General features: G+C 35.8%; 1 protein-coding gene across 1 annotated transcript in view; it reads left to right on the top strand.

Moving 5' to 3' along the window:
• Nucleotides 1-11,930, top strand: part of MAN2A1 (mannosidase alpha class 2A member 1) — a 115,066-nt gene extending 103,136 nt beyond the window's left edge. The window contains exons 20-22 of the mRNA XM_042822838.1: nt 2,458-2,652; nt 8,008-8,118; nt 8,995-11,930. Coding sequence (XP_042678772.1) covers nt 2,458-2,652; nt 8,008-8,118; nt 8,995-9,147 — 459 coding nt within the window. The 3' untranslated portion in view covers nt 9,148-11,930. The remainder of the gene's footprint in view (nt 1-2,457; nt 2,653-8,007; nt 8,119-8,994) is intronic.
• The last annotated feature ends 3,182 nt before the right edge of the window (nt 11,931-15,112 follow it).

Genomic DNA, 15,112 nt, shown 5'->3' with positions numbered 1-15,112 from the left:
AGCTGCTCTCAAGTAACTTGTCTCCCATGAGTGCTTTTATCTCACATTGCTCTATCCCAGGTGCAGCACCAGGCATTTAACTTCTGTGGAAGTTCGTGCCACCAGTAACTGTCCAATGCTCCAGTATATCTAGACCTCTCAGCCCTCATGAGGGTCAACCTTTCCTAGACATGGCGCAGAATTCACCAGATATTTGTACAGTGAGCCCTTTATTACTCTCAAGTCAACCAATACACAAATTTGTCTCCTGTTATTTCCCTATTTTCCACACTGAGAAGATTTAGGAGAGGTTTTAACTCACGGATGTCACACTTGTCTGGTATGTATTTTTCTGTACATGGAACAGAAGCGTTCTGTAAATTCTCACTTCTGTACATGTCAGATGACCTCAGCACGGTAGTTCCATTCATAAAGTACTAGTTGATTGAATGAGTTATCAGGTACTGTTTCGGTAATGAATTGTGGCTCTTCTCCAACTATGTGGGATGTCTTACAGTGAAAATTTGCATATAGATAAAACATGGGGGAAAAAACGGGTGTACAGCTCTTACTTTGATGTTTATAGTGTATGTCTGGCAGTGGTCAAAACCAGGGGAAGAAATGGAAGAACTTGAGTTCTAGCAAAGTCTGTGTTGTGAAATGCTTTGGAGTATGCAAGCCTAAAGTCAAAAAATGCATACGAAAAACTAATCTCAAACAACTGTGATTGCTGGACAGTGCTTTTGTCTTCTTCTGCCCTCCGGTATTGCGGCTGGAATTAGGATGAATTTATTATTTGACTAATTCACATGGCATTTTTATGATATTTAAGGATGCTACTTTTAAAGTTCTGACACATCTAAGCAGGTTCTTTTACAGAAAAAAAAAAAAACATGATTGAAGAATAGTAAGAAAACTGATGATAAAGTGTTGTAACTGACTTCAGCACATGCATGGGGAAAAAAGTAAACAGCCAGCATTTGTTTTGAGGTCAAACAGTGCTCTTTAACTTGAAAAAAACACGTATGTTTATATTTTTTTGTGGGTTTAGGAGTTCATTCAGTCACTTGAACAGAAGGCTTCTGTTAGGTTTAATTGTATTTTGAGCAAGTCTGCTCATATTTTCATCGAAAAAGTGGAAAATAACATTAAAAAAAAAATTGCCAGTGATGCTGAACTGTATAAAATAATTTACAAAATGAAGGTAACTGTAGAATCACAGAAGGACTTCAAACCGATTAAGCATGCAGTAAAATAGTGGATGAAGATAAATGCAATGATGCACATGGGAGAACTCCTTTACAACTATTAACTTTTTCAATTTATGGAATGCAATTTTGGGGACCATAATACATCCATAAAAAGATTAACCTCAATGCTTAGTAGCTACCAAACAAGCAAATTGCTGTTAGTCATTGCTATGAAAAGAACCACCAACAAAACAGAAGTTATCAACTTGCATCAAGTCATCTCTGGCATTTTTTCTATTGCTACACTGTCAGATGTTTTTATGTATTTAATGCTTCTGCAAAGGTAAAAAATTAATATGTATGCACACTCCAGAATAGGAATTACTATTATGGTTGTCCATTATGAACTGATAGATAATCTCCTTTGCTTTACGCATTCCTGTTTATTTTTTAATTTAATGGTTTCAGCCTATCTTAAAATGCGAATTTAAAATGGCAAAGATTAAGAGGCTGTAAACTTTTTGCAAAGTCTTCACTAAAAGTCACCTGTTTTAAGAAGTAGGGATTTTATGTGATGAAGAGCAAGAATAAGTTTTCATGTGTTTCCTTGACTGAATGAAATTGACTTTTTAGGTTTCTTTTTCAGATTCTTATAAAGCTTTAAGTAGCTGGTGTGAATATGAGGACTTATTCATTTGTGATACAGTTTCTGCAGCCGTGTAAAAAGCACTCAAAGAACTGTTCAGTAAAAGCCAGGGAAGGATTCCCTTCAGTTCCTGCTGGTATAGTGTTGAAATAAAACCACTGAAAGTAAGCTGCATTATAGATCAAGACAAAGATTGCAAGTTCCTCCAGAAAACAGTTTTAAGATACTAGATATAAAAATAAAGTGAGAGATAGGATTCAAGTGAATCTGAACACAGTATGAAAAAATAAGAAATAGAGGAAAGGAAGTCTGCAAAAGAGTATTTTGGTTTCAGTATTCAGGTAAATATTGAATAACTGAGAGCAATTTGCTAACATGAGAAGCTGCATAATGGTAGAAAAGGAGATATCTGATTACTCTCTTAAAAGACATAGTAATGATCTGTAAATGAGAAGGATCTCCTGCTACCACTAAAGACAACTTGCAGGTGATCAGAAGTTTCCAAAAGTCATTGAATGGACATTCTGCAGAGTAAGAGTTCCTCTTAAATTAGTGGAATCATTAGTAAGGCAAATGGGTTTAGAAGTTCAGACGTTGGTATAGTAACTTGATTCTATCACTGTTTTCTCTTATGTTTTACAGAATGAAGAGAAGGCATCAGTCAGTTTTCCCTCACTTCTTAGCCATATGACATCTTCTTTCTTAAATCATCCTGTAATTCCTATGACAACAAATGCAGATTCAGGTGTCCCAGAGATGCTGAATACTTTTTCTCCACTCATGTCATCTATGCCTTGCGATATGAATATAGTTAATCTGAGGACAGTCCAATCAAAGGTAAGATCAAGCAGCTTTTTAATCAACAGTCTTATTAATATAGTCCAATGAAGTGCTTTACTTTAGGAAAGTAGCTTATGAATTTCATACATTATATGTATTATACGTGTATTTCATACATTATATAATGTATTTGATACATTCTGTATATTATTACTACATTGTAATGGCTTGTTTTTGTTAATTCTGCAAGAAATGTGATTACACAGTGGTCATGAAGGATTGTGAAATAGAAGAACTACTTTTTCACAATGTACTAAAATGCACAGTACTTTATTCTATCTCTGGAGAGCATGTATTTTCATGGATTTGATCACAGTTTGAGCAAAGAAAGGTTTCTTAGATCAAATACTTCAGCCTCTTCTGTATTAAGAATTAAATTTCAGTTCAGTAAACCTTGCTCTGAGTATACTAGTTTTTGCTTTTAAAAAAGCCTGATTCTATTTGGTGGACCTGATGGAAAATCTACCACATCTTAACACCCACTGGAATAAATTCTTACACTATTCTTAGACTTCAGTACAAGTACCTTTTTTAATTACACTAATATCTACCTACCATCCAGGCTTCTTGTGAAACTGTTCTCTGGTATGTTTTAAAAAGAAAACCCAGGCAGTGTCTGAATTTCAGCTGGGACAGAATTGTTTTCTTCTACCAGAGACACTTCTACCAGAGTGTCTGGTATAAGGTTTGGTTCCAGGAGAAAAACAGTGTTGATAGCACACTGATGTTTATAATCATTGCTAAGCAGTGTTGTACAGAGCCAAGATCATTCCAGTTTCTCAGCTCATACTAACAAAAGGGCTGGGAGGAGACAGAATCAGGAAAGCTGACTTAAACTGGCCAGAGGGGTATTCCATGCCATATGACATCATGCAGAAGGAGATATTTTAAAGCATCTTCAACTAACGCTTGCTTTCTTAAAAGAAATGCCATCTGTTTAGGATTCTCAGTGTGAGGTGTATTAACTAGCACTTCCTAAGTCCTAATGAGAAGTGGCAGTAGGATAACGTATAAGCAGTTTTCTTGATCGTGGGTAGGTGATTCTTTCCTTTTTTTTTTTTTGAACGTTTTACAAAGAAATTTGCAAAAAGTGTCATAAAATCATTGACGTTGGAAAAGGCCCATGCCATCATCAAACCCAATTATCCACCTAACATCACAAGTCCACTGCTAAAGCACGTCCCTCAGTGCCGGATCCACATGTTTCTTGAACACCTCCAAGAATGGCAACTCCACCACTTCTCTGGGCAGCCTCTTGCAGCACCTAAGCACTTTTTGTGGGAAGAAATTCATCCTGATATCCAGTCAAAACCTTCCATGATGCAAGCTTAGGCCATTTCATTGAGTCCTGTTCCTTATCACCCGGGAGAAGTTTGACAGCCAGTTGCTGCGCACAATGGTTAGCCTTGTAGAATGCCGTAAAATTGGATGCAGTTCATTAACCTCAGCCTGTCCAGATCCTTCTGTAGAGCCTTTCCACCCTCAAGCAGGTGAAACACTGCCACCCAACTTGGTGTCACTGGCAAACTCGCTGGGGATTCACCCACTCCCCAGCAATGACAGGATGGTTGATGAAGGTATTAAAGAGAGCCGGTGCCAATACTGAGTCCTTAGGAATGGCACTTGTGACACGCTGCCAGCCCGATTTAACTCATTCACAGCAACCCTTTGGGCCTGGCCATCCAGCCTGTTCTTTGCCCAGCAGACGGAGCATCTGCATCCAGTCTCTCCAGGAGAAAGCTGTGTATCAAATGCTTTGCTAAGGTCCATGTGAGCTACACCCACAACTTTTCCCTCATCCACTAAGCAGATCATCTTCTCTTGGAAGGAGATTGGTCAGGCAGGACCTGCCTTTCGTAAGCTCGTGCTGTTTGGCTTTGTTCAGCTGGTTGTCCTGCACATGCCATATGACAGCACTTCAGATGGTCTGCTCCATGACCTTCCCTGGTTCCAAGATCACAATGACAGGCCAGTTAATCCCCTATTTCTCCTTCCTGCCGTTCCTGTAGATGCACATCACTTTGGCAACCTGTAATCTTCTGGGAACTCCCCACTTAGTGAGACTACTGGTACGCTTTTGAAAGTGGCTTGGCAGGTACTTGTGACAGCTCTTTTTGCCCCCTTACACAGATCCCATCTGGAATCTTAGATCTGTGGTTGTCCAAGTGGTGTAGAAAAATCATGTCGTAGAATATAGTATGGCCTTGGCTGTAAGGAACCTCAAAGATCCTAGAATCGTAGAATCATCTGAGTATGGAGGGTATCTTTAAGGCGCAAAAGAGCCCATCTTTCATATCAAAATGTCTTTGGATGACATCTTTTCCTTCTGCTGCGTCAACCACACCAATTAGGTTGGTGTCATCAGCAAACTTGCTCTGGGTGCATTCAGTCCCATAATCTGTGTCACTAATAAGGTTATTAAAGAGTACTGGTCATTTTTTCCTTTTGACTGAAAGGACTGACGAAAAAACAGCAAATGCTCCTGAGTCCCTTACCACTGTTCCCATGTTTCTGTAGCTCTTGATTAATTCTCTCATTGCTCCTTCCCTGTATTGCTCGTGCCCACATGAAACAGAAGCAGTGGCTGTCAGCTTGATATTGTCTTGGGAGTGGGTCAGGATGTGTCGTGGAGTACCTCCATATCTTTCCACTAAGAGTCATTTACTAATACACATCACCTTTTCTTTGTTGTGCTGATTGTTAAATAAGGAGCAGAATTTCAAGAAATGGTGTTATAACTATTTCACATAAAAGGGTACTAAATTAAAATATATATTTAAGATTTAAGGTAGAAATTAGAATTCATGAAAATACATCAAAACGTAAATGAGAAAAAGGGAAATTGTTACTTTGCTTTAAACTCTCCTCCCCTGTGGTGGGAAAAATGCCATTGAGCGTAATCCCATCATGCAGGAGCCTAACACCATATATCTTGTTTGGCAAAGATTTTGCCTACAGGACAGGACATTGAGATTTTAAAAACTGAGTGCATTTGTCCCCTTATACCAAATATAAATGCTTTTTGTTGTGCAAGATTAAGGATGTTTATCTTTTCTAGACATTCAGAAATTTGTTACAGGTTTTTGTAGAGGAAGCATAGCTATATTTAGAGGGTATATGTGACATAAGTTATGTTCATTTTTGCTCATACATTCCCTTAGTTGATATAAGAATAGATAAAGTATATGTGAAAACTGTGGCAGCTTGCTCAGTCTTACACCTCTTTTAGTAATGGATTATGGATGCTCTGTGCATAGTAAGTCCTAGAAAGTGTAAAATCATGAGTACTATGTTATCGAAGCTCTCTTCCCAAAGGCACCATTAATTACCTTTATGTTTTAAACATTTTGAATCTTAATTAAGGTAATGTTTAATTTTAAAAACTTAAGAAGTGAAATTTTCATATTGTCAGTTATACTGTTGTTTGTTATGAAGGTGACTACAAGATAATTCTACTGAAGATAAAGTTTTGATACTTTCTTACTATCTTGTCATTCTTAACATCAGTTAACCCCATCAAAAGTCAGGCTTTTTTAGTATGAATTTTAATACATCTCTAATCTGATGTTTAGACAGTAACATTTTGTATGCATAAAAATGTCTACTTTTAAGTGCAGCACTTTTCCATGTGGCTGACAAAGTATTACATAGTTAGAAACTGAAAATAATGTTGATACATCATTATTATTAATTTAATCTTGGAAATGGAGCTTCTGTTTCAATAAACAGCGTAAGAACTTTTTCAGCCACCACAGATAATAAGTAGGTGTACTAAACCTGTTTAAATCATTTTACCATGGATATCTTTCATTAATTAACAGTATGATTTTAGGTGGTTAAAAGCTGTGTTATTCATGAAAATCTTCTCAAACTGAGATGTGCTTTGGTTTTGTAAACTATGCAGCATTTTTACACGTTAACATCTTGCTGCAAATTATCGTATTTCAGGTCCACGTACTGTTGGGTACATTTTTGTTGTTCTAAAGGGAGAACTTGCTTAAAAAAACCCTGAATTTACCATTTTATTATCTGAATTACATTTAAAACTGAATTTGTAGTACTGTGAAGTTATATCGTGCTGTATTTCAAAGAAACTTGTTAAAGATATTGTTCCAAGATCTACACTATCAGAAGAAACTTCATATGGATCTGAACACCTAATCTATTGATACTGCTTATTTGTTGCACCTCAGAGAGATAAAGCTTCACAAAATGGCTAACACTTGTTGAGTTAGGCTTCTCCAAGGCAATAGATCTTATTGAAGTAACAAAAATGAATGTGACTATGAGAGAGATTACTGGGAAAAAATGTCAGTGCCCAATTCAAGTTAAACAAGGTTTTAAATAACAAACAAAAAAACTTACACCCCTTTATTAAATATTTAATAAAATGAAGGGCTGGAGAACTAAAATAGAAAATACATACAAGGAAATAAATCATGTGATAGAAAATAAATGACAGGTAAGTATAGTGATACAACAAACGGCCTGTGGCATGTAGGACAACTCGTCGCAGGCCACTTGTGGGTGCTGTGAAGATAGTGTGCCTGCATATGCATCAATAATGAGAAGTAGAATTTCATTTGTTACTCTTACTGTACAGGTCATATTTTTGTTATGCCTTACTGTATTTACGAAAAGTTTCCCAATCTGGGAAGCTTTCCGTTCTCTAGGATATGACTGTTTCCTGAAAAATACGTGTCAAAACAAGATTCTGACTTCAAGTATTTATGTGACTGTTTGTCCTAAATGATTTTAGAAATTTATCCCAAATCAGAAATTTGAGGTTTTGGATTACTCTGTTGCCTATTGAGGCTCAAGGGCACCACATGTCTTATCTGTAATTGTTTAATATTTGTATGCTAGTGTGTGGTTTCACACAACTTCTAAGCCATGTGAGATTTTATGGGGCAGATTTGCAAAAGGAAAATTTGTTACAACATAGTTACAGTATTTAAAGCTACCTATTGTAATTACTTTTACATATTGTAATATGCTTTCTGATTTCTTCTGTTTTTGCCATATAATTTTCCTGGGAAGCCCATTAGTAAGACTATGATAGATACACTTAAATTCTGAGTCTTCTTGTGCATGTGAATTTATTGAGGTCTGAATTTTTTTGTTCACCACTTAAATTCACATTTGATAGTATCTGTGTATGTAAAATCACTATGCTATCTAGTCATTTTTATGTTTAATCTTATAGACAATAAAAGAAGCGCGTTCAGTTCAGGCTGAACGTTATTTAAGGTGTGAGTGGTTCCCTCATTTTAAGGTAATGACAATCTTACAAGGTCTTAAAATGCCTTGTTGGCTCTGCAACTTTCTGAGTAACTTCTGGTTTGTTTGCAGATAGATACTGAGCCGTCTGATGAAGCTGCTCTGATTCTTCACAGGAAGGGATTTGACTGTAGGTTTTCAAACAAAGATGTGGGTCTGCTCTGTTCCACCACTCAGGGAAAGGTATGCTGATATTCTACGGATGTTTTACTGTGCAAGTACTGTAATAACAGTAAAAAAGTAAATTATTGTTGAAGTGTAAATCAATATTTCTCGAGAAATACAGAATTATAGCTAACTTTGTCTTGAAATCTACTTTCCATTTAATAAGGATGTGGTGCTGCTGCTGCATGGAAATTACCATGTAAGCATCTGCAAGTTAACTTTTAGATCAAATTTAGTCTTACTAACTTCCTGCAAGTGCAGTTTTGATATAACAGCAGTATTTCTCAAACACTTTTTGAATGGTATAGTATGAGCAACTTTACCAAAGAGAGTTATTTTAAAAATTCTGAAGTGTTTTCTTTTGAATAGTTTTTTTAAACTTATCTACAAGTCATGTGACTGGTACTTTGAAAACTTCCTCATTAAAGCATATAAAGCATACAGATATCTGAATGTTTTGCAAATGCAATCATGTGTACATCATGGATCTTTGTTGTAATTGATACCATGGGCGGTAGGCTGGATAATAATTTCTAGAATCTCTAAAATTTTTTACAGCAAATCTTGAAACAGATTTAAGTTATTTGTTGAAAAATTGATATATATTTTTTTTCTTTTTAGATACAAGGAGAATTTTAATCCAAGTATTTCTGATCATGTTTTAAATATTCTGGTTTACCTTACTTGCTTTGAAATATGGCAAGCGAACTCTACCTGAAAAGATTGAATCAAGTGTATAGAGTTTGGGGTGTTATAGAAATAGTCAGTAATTTTGGTGCAAGAATTGTTGCGCTGATAATTGTGAAGGTATTTGCCTGGCATTTTGGAGATAAAATTGAAGTAAAGTTTAAGGTACTTCATGTATTTTCTAATTTATTTATTCTTTTTCTGCAGGTAAAGGTGCATAAACTCTTTAACAAATTCCATGTGGAAAGTCTTACACCTGCATCTTTATCTTTGATGCATTCACCTCCAGATGCCAGAAATATAAGTGAAATAAATATGAGTTCTATGGAGATAAATACATTCCGGATTCGACTAAGATGAAGTCTGGTTGTAATACTCAGATAGAGAAGAGGAATCTGCAAGTATCTCCTCAAAATTTTGCGTGCAATAAGAAGCACATTATTGTTATTCCAGCTTCTGGATACTGTGAGAAAAACATGCATTGTCTAATTATTATTTTTTTTTTTTTACCAACACAGTGAAAAGCCATGTTGCAAGCAACTTTTTTTTTTGTTTTTTTTGTTTTTTTTCCCATAAAATACCAACATCAGTATAAGTTAACACATTAGTGCAACAAGTGAAGAAATTTATAAGGATGTTAACCTCTCAACAGATTAAATCTCAGGTCAAATGCTAATTATGTTTCTGGTGTTTTAATTTTCATAAGAAGGGGATTTGGGTTTTAAGCAGCTTTCTTTGCAGATTGCTGATAAATTTATGTATAAATAATTCAGTGTAGAAAGCCCTGATTCAACTTTGAAACAAAACACAATAAAATGTACTTGTTACTAGCTGATTTCCAAAAATCTGCAATCATTTATATCAATGACAATAATGTCAAATTATTCCACAATTAATTTCAATTTACTCAACGAAAAGGGGATCTTTAATTGTGGTAAAATGAAAGCCTGCAGTACTTGTGACAAGTGGTGGTAGATTTTAATACATCTGCCATTCACCTGAATTATGTAAATAGGAAAACATGAACCTACGAAATAATTTTGCAATGGAATCATTTAATAAAATTCCCTTTTTGTTACTTGACACACTGGGATATGTGCAATTATTCCATTATACATGATGAGAAATGTCCATGCTTATCATGATTACAAGATTTTTTATAAAACTCATTTAGATATCAATGTTCTCTGAAGTGAGTTTTCTATTTCAAGATTACCATATCAAGATAAATGTGCCTTATTTTTTGATATGTCTTGTTAAAATTTTGGTGTCTATGTTAATGCTTTTTGGGGAAAAGTAGTTTATATAATACTTAAGCTGTGTATCTCCTGTTTGACAATGCTGGCCACACTCTGATCTATGTCCTCCTGCACCAAGTTTGTACTATCTTATTCCGAGCAACTATTTGAATGTATTAATATGATGTCATAATATGAAACAGACAAAAATCACTGTAAAATCTAAATTCAGCTGCTTTCAAGGAAATTGCAGTTCGACGCAGAAAGTTGGTAGTAAGCAAGACATAGTTTGCAAACCCATCAAAACGTGTGCTTGCCTGTCGCAGACTCTGTGACCTGTGCATTCAGAATCATGTGCCTATATTTTAAGCATAATTTTTCAAGCTTGTAACCTCAGTTACATCGCCAGTGTTCACATGTTCACATTACTGAAGAATGGAGTCTTACTTTTAGCTTTATTTCCACATATTATCTAATTCATATTTAGTGCTGAAGCCATTCAAGTGTGAGAAATACTCCCTAAGTAGAGCTACTGTTTACAGTTAACACACATAAACACACACTTGAGTGTTATCCCATTTACTAATCTTCGTATATCTTCTTACCTTTTCCATCTCGTTTATGCCTTTCAAACTTCATTGCCTATCTTCAATACTATTGCATGGAAAGTCATTGTAACTGGTAAAAAGGTGTGCTGTTTTCTAACTCTAATAATACCTACTGTGTTTAATACCATCATTATGATCCACGATTTATTAGATGATATCTTGTAGCTACAGGCTATCTTAAAAGAAAATGTTGTGCATTGTCATGGGTTGGGTCTCCATCAGGGTTGCATAGATTTGCCCTATTTGATTCAATCTGCTGTATATTCTGTAGTTAGTGGATGTACGTAGCAGGATGTGGTGCAAGTTATGTCAAAAATATAAGAACCACTAACCACAAATGAAAGAATCAGACAGATCCCTGAAATTGATGTTTTCATGCAATAAACGTGTACTGTAAGTTTTTCTGAGCTATAGTAATTGAAAATACTTCTGTTGTTGTTGGAAGTCAGAGCTCGGTAGACTCGCCAGCAGAAGGTTCTCATAATGTTTATTTTATTGCATCGTTAGAATTAAAATGCTTCAGAGACTTTTGTTTGTTCTGTGCAAGAGAGCTTTCAAAATACTTCAAGTTTTGTGAAGCAGAAGGGTAAAATTTTGATGCAATAATGTTTTGAAGTATTTTACCATTGGAATTGCTTCCAAAAGATCAAATAGCTTTGTACCTTTCGTCATCAGCTGTACAATCATGACGCCTGTGTCTTTCTTAACCAGGAGATGTAGTCATTGTTCTCTTATTTTGCATTGCTTTTTGTGTAGCAACAGAACAGCCTTCAGTCTGGAATTCAGACATTCCCGAAATCTGTAACTAAGTCAAAACTCCGAAGTCTGAAAATAAATTTTATGTTAATTGGTTCAGAATGTGACTATTAATTTCTTTTTTCCAACAGTTCGTAGTATCACCTTACACTACATTTTTTGCTATGAGATTCCAGTGAAGTTTTTTTCCCTGCATATTCACCTTTCAGCTTGTGTTTTTTTCTATTTTGTAGCTGCTGGTTGTAAAACTACTGGTTAAGAAAACCAAACACCCTTTCTTTCATCCAGGATGGTTTTAAAGACAATGCTGAATAAAAAAAAAAATAAAAAGATTTAAATCTTGTAATTACTTTCCATACTAGTAATACCTGTACTGATTTTTTTTTTTACGTTCCTCTTAAATGTCTTTGTTTTTACTTACTCATGTTGTCTGAAACAAACTGATTTAAATTGAAGGTTTTTGATATTTTCTCTTTGAAGGTTTTATATCTTATGGGGATATGTAAAATAAGATCTCTAATAAAAGATAATGTTATTGTGAGATGTGTGCAGTGTTCTTAATGACTCAGCAATAACTAGTTTAAAAACAAAATGTAGTCATAGCTTACTGTAAGGAGTTTCATACATAAATAGCGTTTGAGAATTAGGATTATATGTACTGAGATGCGCTGCTGATGAAAGATGCTGAGACTAAATTCAGAAATCTAAACATGCTACTACAAGGGATAGGAAAGTGATGGTTATGTCTTTCTTCAAAAAAGAAACCTTGCACTGATTTAAAATAATGAAAGCGTAAAATCACTGATTTTTTGTTTAATTTGAATTAATTTCATTACTACTTACAGCATTTGAGAGTAATGGAATGAAAGCTGTTCTTGTAAATAAATACTCCATTAGAAAATACAGTGAAATTAACAGTTCAATTGTTATATTAGACTGAATTCTTCTAAGCAAATTATTATAATGCTAATATGCCGTAATTACATATTGCAAGTTGAACAGGCATAGGTGTTTTGCAGATTTGCTTCCCAAAGTGTTGGAGCCAGAGAATAACAAGTTGCAAAAACAGCTAGTATAAATTTCTCAGTGCTTATAACTAATGAGTTACGTCCAGCTGGACTGGATATTTTAGCTATAAATGTAAAAGTATACGTGCAAGGGTATCACGTAAGTCCCCAACATTTTAAAGCTTATATTTCTGGATACAGAATAAAAGTATAAAATGTGTGTTTGCAGTAGCAATGATGGGTTTAGATCCAATCTGAAGTACCACATCACCTTTTTATGTCATCCTGCCCTAAAATCGACTGATACTATAATGGCCATCTAGACAATGTATTCCAGTTAGAGGTAAAATCTTTCTGAAATGCACTTTTCTGTATTTCACGTATACATGGGTAGAGGATATTTTAAAACAGCGGGTTCCACATTTCTCTACATGTCTGTAGCGATGTGGACACTGAGATACTTTGCTCTAGTAGAGCAAAGAGGATCGTGCTCAGGAGTGGTCTCGCATGTAGCCTTTACTGTTTGGGGAGAGCACATCACCAACAAATATGCTGTGCGCAGGGACTTGTCTGTGATCATCCTGCAGCTTCCCTTCTGGGTGTAGGGTGTGTTAGCATAAAGCTCAAGTCACTTAATGCCAGGACACTGTGCCTTCCCTATCCTTCAGGAAGGACACATTAGGACTTGGACTTCTGTCCTGTGTGCCCACAGTGAGACTCAAACTGAAAAAGTTGTGCATGCTCTAGAGATAAGAATGCTGCAGCTTTACAGACATTCTATCTCAGGCCCTGCTGCAGCTCTATGCACTTCATCTGGGTATTCATGTGTAATATGGCAAAACGTCACTTCATATGGCTGTCTCAGGAAGCGTTTGAATGTTCTGTTGTTTTTGATAACACCCTGTTTTCTTATGACATTAAAACAAAAAACAACAACAACAACAAAAAAAAAACAGTAGTCTGATATACAATGTAAACTGAAACGCTAAAGTGTTTGATTCCTTTGGGAAGAAAATACATAAAATGCATTTCATAGCTCTGTGACCAGACAATTACTACGTTGTGTTTGTCTGAAATTAGTCCTGATTTACTCCCATTTAAAAAATTTAATAATAATCGTTCTCTTATCTATGTGTAAACTGTTCACAGATTTTTCCAAGTTCATGACAATGGTAGTCAGTCATCTGGGATAAGACTTTATCTGTTAATCAATGATTGCTCATTAAGATGCTCCATACGTTTTTCTACTCATCAACCGTCTTGTAGAACCGCATAAAGCAAGCAATCGTGTATTGAGAATGGATTTTTACAGTAGGGGTTATATTATTGTAGGCAAAATATCTGAAACTGTTGGAACCTGACATCTTCTTCTACAATACAGAACATAGGTAAGCTCTTTTCAAAACAACTGGAAATTTTTTAGGAAAAATAGATGACCTGTAAGCAGGACCTGATTCTGTTAGAGCAGAATTGAGAAACAACCATAAAATAATCAAGTCTGACACATTAAACAGAGAGGATCATCGGTCTGATTGTGCTGGAATGGAAAGCTTTCTAGAAGATAGATGATATTAAAGTTTTGAACTATTTTGAGTTTTCTAGCAGAAAAGAACCTCAATGATTTCAGCAGGAAAATATCATTAAAAGAAAATAAGCAGTTCCAAATAAATACCAGTTAAATGCAATCATTAACACTGATGCCAGTTAAAGGCCAGTTCTGGTTAAATGCCATCAGTAATACTGTAAATTTACAACAGTCATTTACAAATCTCATGAAGACTTAAGAAGGAAGGAAATTTTCTCTCATAAAAGTCCATTATCTTTGAGAAAATTCCTTCATGACTTATTTTGCTTGATTTGGCATGGTGACCAAAAGGCATAGTTGTGAAAATGAACAAAAAACAATTTAAAAGGTAATAATATAGTTCCACCCCTCTTTCAATGCAGCCCAGGGTACTGCTGGCTTTCTGAGCAGCAAGGACACACTGCTGCTGACTCAAGTCTTTTCTGCAGAGCTGTTCTTGAGGAGTTCTTCTCCTCAAGTCCTTAAACGTCTGAGATTGCCCTGAGGTGCAGTTCCTTGCCCTTAGCCTTATCGAACCTCATTAGTTTCCCATGGGCTGATTTCTCAAGGCTGTCCTTTAGATTCCTTTCTGTTGTGTCAACTGCACCACTCAGCTTGGTATCATCAGCAAACTTGCTGAGGATGCAGTCGATTCCGCTTTCTATGTCATTGATAAAGATGTTAAAGATCATCTGTCCCTCAGTGGACTTATGAATCCACCTGGACATAGAACTGTTGACCACAACCATTTGGCTGTGACCATGCGTGCAATTCTGTCTCAGTTCTGTCTCAAATCCATCTCTCTCCAATTTAAAGACAAGAATGTGGTGCTTGACCATGACGAAAACCTTGCACAAGTCCACTTGCCCTTTTTTTGTCCACCCATGCTGTCACTCCACCCAAATGGTCAGGCATAATCTTAGTGAATCATAGCTCTTAGTGAAGCCATGTTTGCTGTCTCAGATCACCTCCTCATCTTGCATGTGCCTTTACATCTTTTCCAGAAGGATCTGTTCCATAATCATCCCGGCCCAGACTGCTTCCACTCTTAGCATCTTTAATGATCTCCTCTGCTCTCTGAGCACCAGGTTTGGAAACACTTCACCTCTGATTATTCTGTCCAATACTTGAACCAGAAAGTCATCCTGAATG

The sequence above is a fragment of the Centrocercus urophasianus genome, unplaced genomic scaffold, assembly GCF_019232065.1.
Source record: "Centrocercus urophasianus isolate 14NV4802_14NV808 unplaced genomic scaffold, USGS_Curo_1.0 seq_21, whole genome shotgun sequence".
Classification (NCBI taxonomy): Eukaryota; Metazoa; Chordata; class Aves; order Galliformes; family Phasianidae; genus Centrocercus; species Centrocercus urophasianus.
This window is presented reverse-complemented; position numbering and strand designations above follow the sequence as displayed.